Genomic DNA, 17523 nt, shown 5'->3' on the forward strand with positions numbered 1-17523 from the left:
TTTTTTTGTCTAGGGCTTAGCACAGTGGAACAGTGTTTGAATTTCCATCTGATTGTTGGCAGGTATACCATAGCCAAGCGCTGCCCACTTTACCTAACTTTTATGGATCTTTCAACAGAATTCAATTTTGTTGACACGATTAAGTTTTGGCTGATGTTACTGGATTTAGGGGTAGAGATGGCACTTGTGAACTTTCTGCATGACCTACATGAAAATATAATTGCAAAGGTTGGTTTTGACCCGGCCGGAGAAATGTCTGCCTTTTTCCCTTAACCCAAGAAATGCGTCAAGGTTGTATTCTGACTCCACTGCTCTTTATTATTTATATCAAAATAGCTGTATCCCTTCCTGATTAATGCTACTAGGAGCATCCTGAAGATTGCTCACTCACCACTTCCTGTGTTATTATACGCAGACGATGCAGTACTTATGGCACAGACCCCGAGATCTTTTAGCACTCTAATGAAGTCTTTCATATCCTTTATGAGCCATCTAGTTCTGGTGACAAATTTTGGCAACTCGCATATGGGTGTGGGTCAGGAAGGAAAAATGTATCCAAACCAACAATAGGCGCTCAATCTCTTGGCAGGGTTGGCAACTTCAGCTACCTAGGAGTCGTTATTGGCTCCGTAGGTTCTTGCCGAACACAGAATAGGTGCTCACGCTTGCAGCTTAGTTGGTCAGCCAGACCATTATCTAATTTACTAGGAAAAATTATTCATCACAGAACCCAATCTCTCCCAACTTAATGTATGTTTTACAACAATTGGAAGTCCAATGCCCTAGTCGCATGATGCTGCTCTTCTCCCAGCCCTGCTTTGCTGCATCTGTTGCTACCCCAATCCAAAAGGAGTGAGATCCATATTCGCCGGGGGCAGCTCTCTAAAAACAACAAAGCTCTCTGCATCACCCACAGCAGCTGCGCTGCAGTAACCATGTGGCCTAAAACCCTGCAACCCCCTCCTTGGCTAGATCCCGGCACTGCCAACCCTGTCAATGTACACCCCATCGCACCGGACATGTCTCCATGTCACCTGTGCCCCCATCACTATCCACTTCCCTGCTCCCCTTTGGTCTGTCTTCGATTGTTTGAGCTTCACTGCAACCACCCTTTCCTGCATGTCCATTGGCCCCATCGCATACCTGGCATGCCTTTCATTCCCAGCAGCTCCAAAACCCTAAAAGCACCAAAATGCATCCAAGACATTAAGGTAGAGAACAATATTGTCTCCTCCATATTCCTGCAAATGCTCGGGATTACGTCTAACAAGCATGGCATCAAAGCCGTAGAAACCAGTCTCCTAACTCTAGGCCTAGCCCTTTTCTCTCTAGCCCAGCCTTCTAGAATACGCCTGCCTAGTTCGCCCGCTGAGTGGGCATATCATCACCACAGTTTCCCTATGAAAGCGTTCCCTGTCAACTTGCCTGCAATCGTGACATTTGACAGGCATCAGTCAATCATTGACTAAATACATTTTACAACATTTTCTCTTGCCCACATGTCTGTCTTGTTCTGAAGCACTATTTATGAATTTCAGCCAAGACTGTTTATACACCCTCCTAGTGGAGACAGTCAACAACCCTACCACCAACTGCAGTATCCTTTGTCTCCTATGGACCACATCCCCACCTGCACTGGTATCTTGCAGTTGTCTGCCTCCGTGACCAGACCATGGAAACTCTCCCACTGTGAACGAGACAAAGTGCCCGCTATGTCATTGTCCACCTCTAGCACATGTCTGACTTGAAGCAAAATATCTTGTTTCAAACAACTGAGTTCAAACACTCTAATCAGCTTGAGTACTTGTGCAGCCCTAGCAGATTGCTTATTCACAACTTATACTACTGCCATGTTGTCCACCGTCAATATGACCTTCTTGTGTGTCAAGTCCTGTGCCCACACTGTTACTGCTACCACTGCGGGAAAAAACTCCAAAAAGGCGATGCTCCTGTTGTCGTGGCCATTCTTCAATGCACCAGCTACCCTGCCAATACAGCCCAAAACGACTAGCTCCTGCCGCATCTGAGTATATGTGTAAATCCTATTCACGCTCTTTGGGTGTTACCATTGGAATACCTTTGAAATCTGCAAATAATTTGCCCCACATGTATAAATCTTCTTGGACAGGCGCATATGATCCTGTGGCAACGTAAGGCGAGCCAATGACCTGTCCAATCTCCTACAAAGCGTCTGTCCTGTCCGTACTACTCTACATGCAAAGTTAAGATGTCCTAGCAGCACCTGTCCCTCCCTAACTGTCACTTTTCATCGGACCAGCATGTTGTCAATCAGTATTATCAAATGTAACTTTTTCTCCATCAGTAGGCGTACCTCCATCTCTACCAAGTCCAACTCAATACCCGGAAATGACAAAACCTTACTTGGACCTTGTGCCTTCTCTGGTGCCAGGGGCAGTCCTAGTAGCCCCATGAGCTCTTGGAAACTTGTCAGCTGTTGTTGACAGTCTGTCAAACCGGGTCAGCCTACCAGGAAGAAGTTGTCAAGGTAGTGTGTCACCGTCTCTTTACTTGTCCGCCACGAGAAAACCCATTGCAAGAAAGAGCTGAAATGCTCAAATAGGGCACAGGCTATGAAACAGCTCATAGGCAAGGCTTTATCCACAAAGATGTGTCTATTAAACTGTATACCTAACAACTGGAAGTTCTCCGGGTGCACCGGCAGGAAACGGAAGGGAGGCTTTATGTCGCATTTAGCCATCTGAGCCGCTTTTCCTACCCTCTCTACCAATCCCTTGGCTACATCCACTGATAAATATGAAACGGACATCAAGTCTTCTGATATAAAATCATTAACTGAAGACCATTCCAGCCATGAAAGGTGCTGTATCAATCTAAATTGTCCCGGTTCTTTCTTGGGTACCACCCCAATTAGCAAAATTATCAAGTCTCTAATAGGCAAATTTGTAAATGGGCTCTCCATACACCCCTCTTCAACTTCTTTAAACAATTTGTCCTGCACAATTGCCTTGTGTGCATTAACTGATCTCGGGTTGTCTGCTCACCTGGGCAACCGTGGACACTCATACCCGAGCCTAAACCCTTCTTGAAAACCAAGGCTCAATAATGAGGCATCCTCCCGGCAGGGTTAATATGCCAGCCAAAGATCTAAGCATTCTTGTTTAATGGATGTATGAGCCTATCCCCAAGGAGCCTTGTGCTCCTCTCCCCTGCCCCCTGCCATCTATTGTTCATGATGCCCGTGAAATGAGCCACTGTGCTGGAAACCCTGGCTAAACTGCTGCCCTTGCATATTGTATTCTGTCCCAAAGCATTGCATCAATGGGTGCCTACCTGCACTCTTTGAGCACTCGTGTCTAAATTTACAGTATTCCCTCATGCAGGATCCCTTATTAAAATCCCAACAGGCCCCTTGTGCCCCCCAGGGTTCTTTGCTGTATATCCCAATGAGTAGAGTGGTTCTGAAAGGGGCGGTATACTAAAGATAGCTCGCTGGCCGTATAAGTGGTTTTCCCACACTTAACTGCCAACAATGTTGGTTGGTACAGGTCTGCGCCAATCTCCCCCCACTTTGCCTCTGAGTGCCACAACTGCATGGCCCTAAATTCCTCGCTGTAATGGGACCAAGCATAACCCCATATGTCACCTGCGCCCTTCTGATCATATCCTTGTATTTAAAAAGGGAGACGCCCCTCACTGGGTATTTCTTGCAATATACGGTCACAAATATCAGAAAAGCTGCTGTCCAATTTTCAATGGTCATGGGCACCTTAGGCCTTTTGGACAACGTCAGCTCTTTCTCTTTAAAACTCTCTTTTGCCCTTAGGTCTCTGTGTAGCAACTTTAGTATTCTTACGTACTCCACTTTCCAAATCTTTTATTTGATTGTCAACATGAGATGTGCTCTCAGTGGTGTCATCACCCCCATGTATGGCATCTTCTTGAGTTTTATCTCATGGCTCTCTTTTACCTCGTCTCCCTTTATCCCGTCACTATCCTTCCCCCGTCGTCTCATCCTTACTTGTCGCTGTCTCCCATCCTTCATCCTGACGATTTCCTGCCACTCCGCCTTTCTTCGTATCCCCTTCCAACTTTTGTGCTTCAGTGACCACCCCTGTATCATTTACGTACAAACCTTTTCGCAGGCGTAACTCCCCCTCAGGGTCACCTCTGTGCGCATTCGTCCCCACTGAAACTTTGAGCGTGGGAAATTTGAGTTGACCACACCCTTTTCCGTCCTTACCTGGCATCAAGGTTGACGCCCGCAATGGATCCGGCTGCCTAACCAGTCATGCAGGGGGTCGAACCACACTGTCCTGGGCTGGAAGCTCTCCTTTCTTGTTAACCTGTAACACACTAGACACATTTTTAATACGGCCCCCCATCCTTCCTAGGCTTCCTCCTCATTCTCAATGATCTCCCCTCCTCAATACTATCTTCATCATAATCCAAGTGCGTAAGCTCCATCTCACTGCCCTTGCCACCTGTCATCCTGTGAATCTGTGCCTCTGTCCTTTCCTGCCTACTACGGTTTAGCTCCTCTGGATCCAACCCCGGGTACCGATGGGCCGTAAACAGCCCCTCGGTCCCACACATGGGTTCTTGTCTTGCCCTGTCTCTCCTGCCACTGCCCCTGAGGCAGGATCGACCCAACGGGGTTGTCGTACCAACAAGGTCACCTCTGACCAATGTTTGTGTGTATCTTGTCTGTCCTGTGACATGCTCTGGCTGGCTGCCTTTGACCATGCCATCTCTTCTTGGTAACACGGAGCTGCATGTGACTCACCCGAGTCCGTTGCCTCCTGTGCCTGTTGTTCCTGTAAAGAAAAAGAACTTTCCGGCAATTGCTCCTGTAGAACGTCAGGGCTGCAGCAGTGAACAGGCCCAAACCGCCGCAGCCACCGCGCCTGCTGCTAGCCTCCTGCGCTGACGGTACCAAGAGATCTATGCTCTCTGCCTCTGCGAGCAGGTGCAAGGCTTCAGCTACGTGTGGATCACTAGCTATTGAGTAGGAACGCACTACCAAACCGCAAAAAAACTTCCTACACTGAAAAACCCCAGCACCCAGACCAGCTGTGAGGTCACCTTACTAAAATTAAGACACTGCATACACAATGTCCAGTTTTATGTCCCCGCTCTCCCAGCCGAAAAAATGCCCAACAAGCTCAATTGTGGTCTGGGCCACACAATGGCCCAAAAAACCACGAGGTGCAATCTTCCCTACTGGTCCGCTGCTCCCCCAAAGCCCCACTACATCAGGCAAATCTCTGTCTAAAGTGGAAAGATGGTTGAAAAGCTGCTCAGAGTGATTCCCAGTGATTTTGACTATTTGAAAGCATTTCTCAAATCACCTTATGAATGTTCTAAGATAAAAGCTCTCAATTATACCTAAATGTTAAAGAGACAACTGTCAAAAACAATCTCATTTGCCAGGCTCACAGTTCACCCACATATTTGGAACTGGGGAGAGGTTTACTTTCCAACATGGAACCACAGCCAACTCTTCCATCAGATACATCTTGAACTGTGCTTGGCCACAGCCTGATATAGTGTTGGATGGCACACAATATTTTGGACAGGCCTTCCGATGCCATGGTCTGATTTGTAAGCACTGTTTGTGCATTTTCACTTTTTTCGCATGGAGGGTGTGCAACTGTATAAACACTGATAAATACAGTTTTCCGAAAGTTAGAAAAACACTGACAAAGCACCACTGTATTTCCCATCTGTGAATGCTGAAAACAATGACTATGTAATTTGAAACTTGAAAAATAATTCTACAATGCAAGCTTTCAATCAGATGATGCAGTACAGTTCTGGCAGCATAACAAATGTACATGGTATTTACATTAGTAATGCATTGACTCATGTAATGCTTGGTTGCATGAATATAAGTGATTTCATTCATTATTAATTGTGTAAATGTGGTACGCATTTATGTGATGGCATTGTGCTTCGGTGGTAGCCAAATGCTTTTTACAGTATTTTACTGCATACAAAGAACGGCGGCAGGGTATATCTCGCTGCACAAACTACACGTGTTAGTTTTGAGTAATTCAGTATACTGCCTGACAGTCAATGCCCACCTCCTGAAAGCAGCCGCCTACTATGGTTTCAAATGCAACATAAAAATACAAAAGACTGGGAGAGGCATCATTACAAGAACAAAAGTTAGAAAAGTTCAAATCTCATAAATGATGCACGAAAGCGACGACAGAAATGGCGAGTCTTTCACTTTTTGCTTTTGTAGATCCTTTTATTCTTTATTGAACATACAACAGCCAGCGCGTTTCACCCTTGCGGGCTTCTTCAGGGCAAAGAAATAGTTCACACAATCCACAAACTGTATTCCATGTGATGTGCACCCAAGTCGAACGGCACTTTCCCAAAATGCTTTAATTGCTAGCCTATTTTCACGGCCATCGGGTGGAATCATATCACTTGCCTGAAACATTCTAAGTGATACGATTCCACCCGATAGCTTTGAAAATAGGCCGCCAATCTAGCGCATAATACCTCATACCGTCTGGTCCCGGAATGGGACAGTGATTAAGGACCATTGCATATGGAACAAACATGTGTTTGCAGACTCTGCGGTTAAGATTAAAGCATTTTGTGAAAGTGCTGTTCGAATTCGGAGGAGTCTGCTTGCAGCCTGCGGTCTGCGAGGAGCGCAGCGGGTGTGATGCTGTGATGTTGTGCTCGGAGTCGAAGCAAAGTGAGTAAGCAGCAGTCTACTCTCCCGCTCTGCCCTTTTTACACCACAGCTGAGGCAAAACATCACCTCTACCGCTCTGCCCTTTTCACACCACAGCCGAGGCAAACGCCAGCTCTATCGGCTGAAGGAGCAGAGTGGAGTTGCGAGAGAAGCCGGCGCAGGAGTCAGGTGGCCGGGTTGAGCGACTAATGCGAGTTGGAAGCAGTGAGACGCTTCTGCTCCCCTGCCCCTGCTCCCCCCTGCCCCCTGCACTCCCCAGGGTGGATTTGCTTCTCTGCTAGCTCAGCAAGAGGGGTTTGCCCGCCAGCATTGCCAGTCTCAAAGGCACCAAAAGTCCTCAAAGTTATAAAACAGCACCAAACAGCATCAATTGGCATTATTGGTTGCTGGTGAGGGGTGGCTTAGTAATATGCCGACGACCTTGTAATTTTGGACCAAACCAGCATAGGCCTACAGAAAGCCCTAGATGCGCTAAACAGGTTTAATCAAAAGAACAACTTACTGGTCAACCAGGAGAAGACTAAGATTCTCATCATTGGGAAGTATCATCGAAAGCACATAGCCCAATGGCGCCTGGGTGATCAGCAAATTAGAACTTGCAAAAACTATAATTACCTGGGCCTCAGGCTAATGGAGGGGGCTAAGACAACAGCTCATCTGAAGCACTTAAGAAGCAAAGGGGCAGGAATCATCTGCAGTCTGGGAAACCTCAATCGAAAATTACATTGCCCATCCACGGACCCCATCTTGAAAGTTTTAAAAGCAAAAATATTACCCTCAGTTAATTATGGCCATTTAATTTTCCCAGGAGCCCTTACCAACTTCTATATGAGTTTTCAAATTGCTGCATACAAGAAAGTGCTGGGCATCCCACGACAGGCCAAGAGAGCTAGAGTAAGGCTGGAGCTGGGACTTTCTCGACCCGACATCTCTTGCCTGGGAGACACAATAAAATACTACATTAGCACCCTGCGAGCACCAGCAATGGCTTTGAAAGCGTAAATTAAAACAATCTTCGAAGAAAGCGGATCGCATTGGCAAACGCAACTGGCAGTAGCCAATCAATTGCTGGAAATAGAGGTGCAAAACCTGGTCAACACGAACATCTCAACTGCAGTATGGAAAAGAGCAGTAAACCGACAGGTAAAGCAAATATCATTTGCAAGAGACATCGCTAGTCTGCATCATCACCCAAATCTCTCCGCACTGGATGCCTCTTATAAAGTGGGTAAAGCACAGCCCTACTTTGAACAAGCTCTTTCCGTTCAAACTCGAAAAAAGATCACTCACATGAGGCTCCTGGCACTACCTATAGTGGAGTTCAACCCAAGCTGGGCCCGACCGGATAAATCAGTAGCATGCAGACTCTGTGACTATCACTAGGAATCCTGGTATCACTTGTTATGTTGCTGCCCAAAGTTAGCCAGAGAGAGACAACGTTTGGTCATTCCAATTTGCAGAGCTCAGGGCCGCAATCGATGCTGCAAAATTTCGGACTTGTGTTTTACGTCTACAGCAAGTCAAACAGTAGCACGGCTGGGGAAATTTACAGACCTAATTCGTGCGGGACTGTTCGCAAACGACGAGCTGCAAAAAGGAAACTGTAGGTCGGGACGGAGGAGAGAGGTGGACACCCCCCCAATTTAAAAACATTTAACGCACACTGTTTTTAAACTGCACAGTCAGAACATGACATTTTATGAAGGTTTTACGTTTAATTGACTGAGGAAAAAGCCCAGGGAATACAACTTATGTTTCTTTTTTAGATAACTATTTTTATACAGTTAGTATATTGTAATGATTTTAAATAATTGAACAATAAAAGCTTTTTCACTGGGTGGCTTAGTAATGAGTGTGGCTACCAGTAGTTGGTGGCCGCAAAGTGTGTGACCCCAGTAGACCGAGGAGGCGGCCTGGCTAGGTTCGGGTTCAGCCTGCAGCCCGACGTGGTCCTCGTTCATCTTGGCATCATCCCATCATTTCCTTCCACTTCCTTCCTTCCTTCCACTGCCAGCCAGGCACATCAGCTGTGGCGGTAGTAGTGAGACGGGTGAGGCTGTGAACAAATCCAGAATTACAGGTCATCAAAGTACCGAAGACAGAGGAAGGTGAAAGCAAAGCACCTCAAAACCACAGAAAAGGCCAAAAGCAGCAAACAAGGGTACCCCTCGGAGCCAGGAAGAGGCTGGGCTGGGCCCCCTCCCTAATGTGTAGGGTTTAGTGGAACATGAGACCCAGGTTAAATTCATTGGATGGGGAAATGGAAAACAATGACTACAACTAATGGAGGTGAGCCCACAAATACTTTAGACTCCTTTCTCTTTAGAGCTACTGATGCACTTGAAAAGGAGATTTCATCTGTGGACGAAGGTTATCTATGGGGGGTGAGGCTTGTTGATTGCTGGGTCTGAGCCCACAAATAGGGAGGAACATATGTTAATAACAGATGTGCAAGTTATAAACCCAAAGCCTCCTGCTCCCGGACCAAATGCATGATCTCCCGCGTAATCTCCGCCTCGCCATCCCCTCCGGACACATCTGAACAACCCCCGAAGAAGAAGAAAGGTGGGGGAGACAAACAAAAGAAACAATCGCTACACAACAAGAATTAAATGTTTCCCACCCATTTTCTATGGATGTATTAATTTTAAAGGTAGAGCAGTTAATTACTGTTTTACTGTAACCATTGATAGACAGATTGACTAGAATTGAGACAAAAATAGAATCCAGCCCATTTGCTGGGGGAGATCGTAACAAAGACCATATTGGTTGTCGTGTGAACTATCCAGGTAACCGGGATTACAGATATCGGGTAGAAATACGATCCATCCTGCCACTAGCTCAGGGAAAAACTTAATAGACCCCATTCAGCCGCAATATGTTCCTCAAAAGACAAACTCTACGGCCCCTAAAGTAACCACCACCAATAACACCGGTAACTCACAGTTAAGGATACCACCCGACCCCCTGAAAGACTTGAGATAAGATCACACAAAGGACTGGACTGGCCAAAAGTTACCCAAATGTTAATCACACAACACTGGCACTCCCTCCGGCAGGTTGCCCATATGTTGTAATATTAACAAATGCTCCGAAATTAAACAATGCGCAAGTTGAGACAACTGAACAATTGATGTCTAAAGCAAGTTGTTGGTTAAAAAAGTTGTAGGGGATCATAAAGCAATGTTGCCAAATATCTTAATGGCCAGAAGAGTAGGTTGGGTGGGAGACTCCAAGGGAGATATTGAAGGTGACTGTGTGGTGTTTAATTTTAATTCGTCCCAATTGGTACGCCAACTATTTCAACTATTACCAACTGCAACACCATCGCTTACTCAAATTTTTGCCTTACCATTGGGATATTTTTATAAACCCAACATATTGGGGCGGCGAGGAAATCAATCTCCATTATTTGATTTGGCTATTCCTTCATTTACCTCACCTCAATATCCTATGGGCCCGTTTTCTGACCCTCTTCTTACATATAACAGATTTCATGCACTTACAGATTTGGAGGGTTGCGATTGACATAAGCCGAGCAGGAGTGTCTTTACTACTGTTCGAAACTCACCTTTAAGGGTTTCTGACCCACAATTGCCCGTAACTGAAATATTAGAGCAATTTAAAGGAATCACATTTATGTCATTGAATATTGCTGGACGAGGCAGGAAAATTCAGGACCCAGATTGGATAAACATCATAACTACATATGACCTGACCTGCCGTCAAAAAACTTGGGAGGTCGAGCAGATGGACCTGGATGGCTATCGCTCATTCTATTCTCCTGCCCTCCTATCAACTTGAGGCAGAGCTAGGGGACGACTCTTAACCCTGTTACGGAACACTCTGCAGGTAGAAGTTGTCTCATTTTATAAAGTCCCACTTTTTTTCACTTAAATTCTTCAAAGGTCCGGATGAAGATATCATTGTGTTAGTTAATTTTTATAATAATAACTTTTCAGGTGACAGGAAAGAAGTTGTAGGCTAGGTGGAGATAGATAATAACAATTGCACTGGCACTTTAAAAATCACCCCAAAAATACTTTGGATGGGGGATTTTAATGCACATTGTTGTCAGCTATCAAACTCAGCAGGATGCGGTTTTAATGACGTTGAAGGGGACACCCTATATCATTTTAACTATAATCAGTATGGAGGATCCCTGAATAGACTTCTGGTGATTAATAACCTATGTGTAATCTGATTGAAACTTACTCTGGTATGTTGCATAATACTTTCTGTACGCCCTCCCAAGGTAGCACAATCGACTACATAATTGCAGCGGAACCTCTTTGAGAACTAATCTCTGACTGCGGGATTAATTATTTTAATTTTAGTGAGCACGCTGTGATTACAGGCAAACTGAAATGGGCAGGCATTCATACAGAGCAAATAAGGCACATTAAGCCTGTGATTGCAAAAGCTAATGGGATAACACTAAAATGGGCCCTTGCAGATAAAGCATCACTTGTCCCACAGATAAATAAAAAAAGACAGAGAGACATTTTAACATGTTTAGAACCCATCTCTAACCCATCCCAAATGACCATGGCATTTGAGGACATATCAGCTGAGGTTATTCACCATCTATCTAGGAAGAAATTGATGACCATAACTGTAGGACCTGGATGGTTTGATCATGTGTGTACAAAGCACTAACCGCTTTGCACCAGGCCCTGGGGGTGACTCCTAGAGACAAAATTCTAGTGAAGCAACTCCGTTTCCAATATAATGAGGCCAGGAAAAAAAGAAATAAAATCTTGAAGAAGGAATCATGGGAACAACTTTATCAAGCGGCTGTTACAAAACATTCTAAGGATTTCTGGAGTATCGTTAACGCCTCCTTCCTTAAATCACCATCAGTCACTACATTGGACTGTCATGTTGATGAGGAATCTTGGGTCGGATATTTTTCCTGTATATTCGATCCTAACATGGAAGAGGTGTTAACACAGAAAGTATCCACCACTGGTCTTTGAATATCATGAAGTTAGAGAAGCCCTAACCCAGTGCTCCATTAACAAAGTGCAAAGTCCGGATTGTACTCCCATAGATTTCTTTGTTGATCAGCCAGATCTGTGGGGTCCGGTGCTGACAAATGTTTTTAATGCAGTTCCAAAAGTGGGACCACCAGATTCATGGAAGAAATCAATTTGGATACCAATTTATAAGAAGGGGGACAAATCCGAACCTAAATGTTATAGACCCATATCATTGCTTGACAGTACAGCCAAACTCATGGGAAGGGCTTTACTGAATCGCTTAGAGGTATGGGCAGCTACAAGTAACGTTTAAATTCCGGTCTAATATGGTTTCAAAAGGGGTATGGGTAGAGACAAGTGCCTTAATCTCAACCTGCTATTCGCTAAGTACACCCAAGTAAAGTCTGACAGATTATACCTGGCGTTCGTGGATCTGTCCACAGCCTTTTAATGCGTGGCACATGAACACCTATGAAGAATAATGGAGGAAATTGGCATAGATAATGCGATTAAATTGTTTATCAGGCAGCTTTATTACACTAATGGGGTAGAAGCACCCCTGACGGATTCGACACTAGACGTCCCAAAAATTAACAATGTTCGCACACCAATCCTCCCATATGCTGACGATGCAGTGTTAATTTGCTATATGGGTGTGGCCCTACAAAATTTACTAAACACCTATGTAACTTACATGCAAAAATTAGGGCTAAAAACTAATGAAGAAAAATCTTTCATTTTAATCCCTGGATGAAAGGATAGGAAGGTTCCAAGTTTTTATGTTTCCAGAAAAATAATAGCCCACACCGATACCTTTTCATACCTAAGTGTAACAATCGATAGGCAGCTATCATGGTACCAAATGCAAGCTAATAGGAGGCTATCATTAGAGAGAAGCATTATTGCTCTCCATTCTTTCATCAAAAAATTGGGGGCGAAGCCTATTGACATGGTAAGAAAGGTATACTCAGCTAAATCAGTGTTTGTAGCATCTTATGGGGCAGGCATATGGGTGCATACTAATTCATCTCCCCTACAAGTAATGGAGGAAATATGTTTGGAAAAGCTAATGGACCTTCCCATAAGCGGTTCCAACTTTAATACCCATACAGAAATGGAGGTCCCATATCTGTCTGACACAATCTCTGTGGCACCAATAATTTTGTGGCATTCCATCTGGAGAAGGGAGTCTATTCAGACTACCCAAAACCTAATTGAAGATTGTCTATCGATGGAAAATGCACATAGAATTTCATGGATTTCATATATTAAATCAACCTTCTCCTCTTTAGGTTTGGAACGCCTGTTTACTAACCCCAGGGTTTGCATAAGCATCTCAAGGCAGGATGTAAAAGCCCGTTTTTTAAAGCAAAGATCAGATGCCAGACTTCAAACAAACTGTACAAAGGTATTGGTGAAACTATATCTTGAAGTTCCGAAGCCTGAGGAAGGGATAATGTCATACCTATGCACTGTATCAAATGCAAATCATAGATACCTTTTAATCAGATTACAATTAAACCTTATTCCGTGCATACTGGCACATCCTGCAGGTATTTACTCCATAAATGACTTACCCTGCTGTCCCTGTGACAATTTATCTGTACAATCAAATGTACACATTTTTTTGCTGTTTTTAAACTGTATTCATCTGTACTTTTATGATCTTACTAGCAGCCCATCCCAACGTTGTCCGGGTATGAATTTCTGCCTGCCAGTAGTATATTGTTTTGTAAGATTTCGTTTTGATAGCATTTCTTATCTGTGAAAGGCCTGTGAAATGCTCCGATTCACAGTGCACTGCTGATGCACTTAAGAATGCACGTTCAGTAGTGTGTGAACTCAAGTTTCCCTACTTTATTTTTCCTTGCAATATTATATAGCGCACACTCGACAACATGGCATGAGAACAATTTGCATTACAGAGAACACATTCATTTGTGGTAGGCACGGGGAGACAAAGCGATTTGCCTGGAATCACAGGATGTTGAGCTGATGCCGAGATTCGAACATAGCTCCCCAGCTCTAAAGTTAGCAATTCTAGAACTTGTCCCGGGAGGTGTGTCTAAAAGTGTATGTCGGTGCTGGCCATCAATGAGAGAGCTGTGCATTTTTCAAATGGGTGGTGAAAAAATAGGAGTATGTTGCTAGAGATGTGGGCCGCCGTGCCACCAGTGTTCTTACCGGGGGAGGGTAAACACCCATTATTCCGCAACTTTCTTTCCGCATACCATCACTCCACATACTTTCATTACAAAAGTACCATGACTCCGCAATGCCATTATAACACATGGCATTACATTTTATATGCTTTTACCACGCATACATTTACAACGAAATTCGTTGTAAATGCATGAATGGTAAAAGCATGTTTTTTTAATGTTTGGATAAGGTAAGTATGGGTATAGGAGTATATGTTTTGGGGGCACTGAGGTATATGTTTTGGGGTGTTTGGGTATTTTTAGGGTTCAGGGCTAGGTTTGGGTTTTGGGGTATAGGGGTATTTTAGGGTTCAGGGGTAGGTTTGAGTTTTGGGGTACAGGGGTATTTTAAGGGTTCAGGGCTAGGTTTGGGTTTTGGGGTACAGGGGTATTTTTAGGGTTCAGGGCTGGGTTTGGGTTTTGGGGTACAGGGGTATTTTAAGGGTTCAGGGCTAGGTTTTGGTTTTGGGGTACAGGGGTATTTTAGGGTTCAGGGGTAGGTTTGGGTTTTGGGGTACTGGGTTATTTTTAGGGTTCAGGGCTAGGTTTGGGTTTTGGGGTACAGGGGTTTTTTGAGGGTTCAGGGGTAGGTTTGGGTTTTGGGGTACTGGGTTATTTTTAGGGTTCAGGGCTAGGTTTGGGTTTTGGGGTGTTTGGGTATTTTAAGGGTTCAGATATAGTTTTGGGTTATGGGGTACAGGGGTAGTTTTAGGGTTCAGGGCTAGGTTTGGGTTTTGGGGTATAGGGGTATTTTAGGGTTCAGGGGTAGGTTTGGGTTTTGGGGTACTGGGTTATTTTTAGGGTTCAGGGCTAGGTTTGGGTTTTGGGGTACAGGGGTTTTTTGAGGGTTCAGGGGTAGGTTTGGGTTTTGGGGTACAGGGGTATTTTAAGGGTTCAGGGCTAGGTTTTGGTTTTGGGGTACAGGGGTATTTTAGGGTTCAGGGCTAGGTTTGGGTTTTGGGGTACAGGGGTATTTTTAGAGTTCAGAGGTAGGTTTGGGTTTTGAGGTATAGGGGTATTTATAGGGTTCAGGGCTAGGTTTGGGTTTTGGGGTACTTTTAGGGTTTAGGGATAGGTTTGGGTTTTGGGGTAAAGAGGTATATTTATAGGGTTAAGATGGGTTAGTGTTTAAGAGTCTTGGGGTATTTTAAGGAGTAAGGGTGGGTTATGATTATGGGGTGCAGGGGTATTTAAAGGGAGCAGGGTGAGATTAGCACAGAATATGAGACATGGCATGAAGGGCGGAACGTACCACACGCCCCCAGGGTTTGTCACGCCCCCAGCACACGCCCACAGCACAACACAGACACGCCCACAAGGGACTACTTTGCTGGCACGGTTCTTTTACCTTTTAAATGTATATGGTGGGCATCTGTATAGCCTATGTCCTTCTGCTGTAACTGCCCTTTCCAACGCTGTATTGGGTGTTGTGATTGGTGCTGTGGTTCCTGAGATTACCCGCCTCAAAGGTTTGGGCTCTCTCTTTATTATATTAGTATGGATATTATAAGTATCGAATAAAGTAATTGACTGACTGACTGACATGGAATACAGTCTGTGGATTGTGTGAACTATTTCTTTGCCCTGAAGAAGCCCGTAAGGGTGAAACACATTGGCTGTTGTACGTTCAATAAAGAATAAAAGGATCAAAAAAACCATAAAAGTGAAAGACTCGCCATTTCTGTCATCGCTTTCATACATCATTTGTGGGATTTGAACTTTTCGAACTTTTGTTAATGTAACAATGCTTCTCCCAGTCTTTTGTACTTCTATGCTTTATACAGTAATATACATAATAAATAATGAAGGAAATAAGGTTTTAGGTGTGGCAAGAAAAGCAAGACTACAATTCACCGTCCCATGCTGACCAACAATGCAACAAAGGGTTGTGCTAAATTCTCCAAATCCATCTATTAGTAATTTTACTTTAAACCATGAAACCTTAGTACAGCAACTCGGGAAAGAACATATGAATGAGCAAAGCAAATTCTACATTTATGATTTAGTGACTTTTACATGTGCTTTTATTGTCTCCAGGTACACCATTTGACCCAGAATTCTGCATGAGCCGCTCACTTTCCAACATCATTAGCTCCATTGTTTTTGGGAACCGATTTGATTATGAAGATGAAGACTTTGAGCTAGTGGTCGGTTGTGTCCAGAACAGTTTCCAGATAATGAGCAGCACCTGGGGCATGGTGAGTTTAGGAATTAGAAGCTTGCCAATTATTGTAAAAGTCCAACGCATAATACAGTTGGCGATCCTTTTGCCTTTCCCATGACGATGCCTTGAAAACAAGCACCGCCCAGAGAAACCATCAAAAAGTTCCAGCATGGCATGACACTGACGTCCATGCTCTACTGGAACGGGGGAGAAAACAGACAAGGGGGCAATGTGCCCCCCTGAATGTATTCCCCTGGCGGGGAGACATGGGGGCCCGGTAGGACCCCCTTTGTTCCTGCGCTGCCAGCCTTTTCATGGCGGGGCTGTGCTATGAAAAGGCTGGTGATCCAAGAACTCGCGACATGCTGAGCGGGGCTGCGTCAATCCCTACTCAGCATAATGCTTTGTGGCGCTCCTCTGACACCGCCAGGGAACAACTGTTCCCTGGCACAGCCAGCGGTCTACCGCCCATATGACTTTAACAGTCGTAATACGGCAGACAGTGGACCGCCTGCACAAGTGTGGCTGTCTCAAGACTGCCAGACTCGTAATTGGGGCCTAAGATTTTTGGAAGCGTTATTAAGGACTTTGTTACTTGAGAGTTATGTTTACATCTCGTATTGCATCGAAAAGCCACAATAAGTTAAATATAAAAAATATAAAAAATAAAAACTATGGAAACAGGCTTCACAAATACTTTATGAATATGGAACTTCAAGGTCTGCACCCCTGAAAAATAGCTTACAAAGCAAAATAAAAATGTGTTTAGCTTATAAAGAATCAGGCAGACAGTGGGCCGACTTGCCTGGGTAGCAGAGGTGATGACTGGCTCCACTATGGCCAATAATCACCCTCAAAACCAAAATATTTCAGCTTCACTGTCAGCAATATCTTTACTTTCAGAGGAACTGCTGTCATTGTGGTTCCTTTGAAGGCACTGTATATTTGCTAAGTTTTAGACCTGGCATCTTTTGCCCTGTTACCCCTGTCTTTTTGGTTTCTGACCTCCTGGTTTTCACTATGTTTTTTCTGGTTTAGTGTCTACGCACTTTCTCACTGCCGTTCAGTGTTAAAGTAGAAGTGCTCCTATTGTAAATTGTATTATGGGTTGGTGTTTCCATGATTGGTGTTTTAGATTTACTGGTAAGTCCCTAATAAAGTGCACTAGGAGTGCCAGGGCCTGTAAATAAAATGCTGCTAGTAGGCCTGCAGCACTGATTCTGCCACCCACGCGAGCAGCCTTTCAAAGGGTTCTCTGGCCTGCCATTACAGTGTCTGCGTGCAGTTTACTGTTATGTTGACTTGGAAAGTGCACCAACTTACCAAGCCCTAACCTTCCCTTTTATTACATGTAAGTCACCCATATGGTAGACCTGGCATCTTTTGCCATGTTACCCCTGTCTTTTTGGTTTCTGACCTCCTCGTTTTCACTATGTTTTTTCTGGTTTAGTGTCTCTACGCACTTTCTCACTGCCGTTC

At 44.5% G+C, this 17523-nt stretch overlaps 1 protein-coding gene across 1 annotated transcript in view; it reads left to right on the forward strand.

Moving 5' to 3' along the window:
* Positions 1-17523, forward strand: part of LOC147692004 (cytochrome P450 2F3-like) — a 753496-nt gene that overhangs the window by 456275 nt on the left and 279698 nt on the right. Inside the window, exon 5 of the mRNA XM_086938297.1 lies at positions 15918-16078. Coding sequence (XP_086794423.1) covers positions 15918-16078 — 161 coding nt within the window. The remainder of the gene's footprint in view (positions 1-15917; positions 16079-17523) is intronic.

The sequence above is a fragment of the Lissotriton vulgaris genome, chromosome 9 (genome assembly GCF_964263255.1).
Source record: "Lissotriton vulgaris chromosome 9, aLisVul1.2, whole genome shotgun sequence".
Classification (NCBI taxonomy): domain Eukaryota; kingdom Metazoa; phylum Chordata; class Amphibia; order Caudata; family Salamandridae; genus Lissotriton; species Lissotriton vulgaris.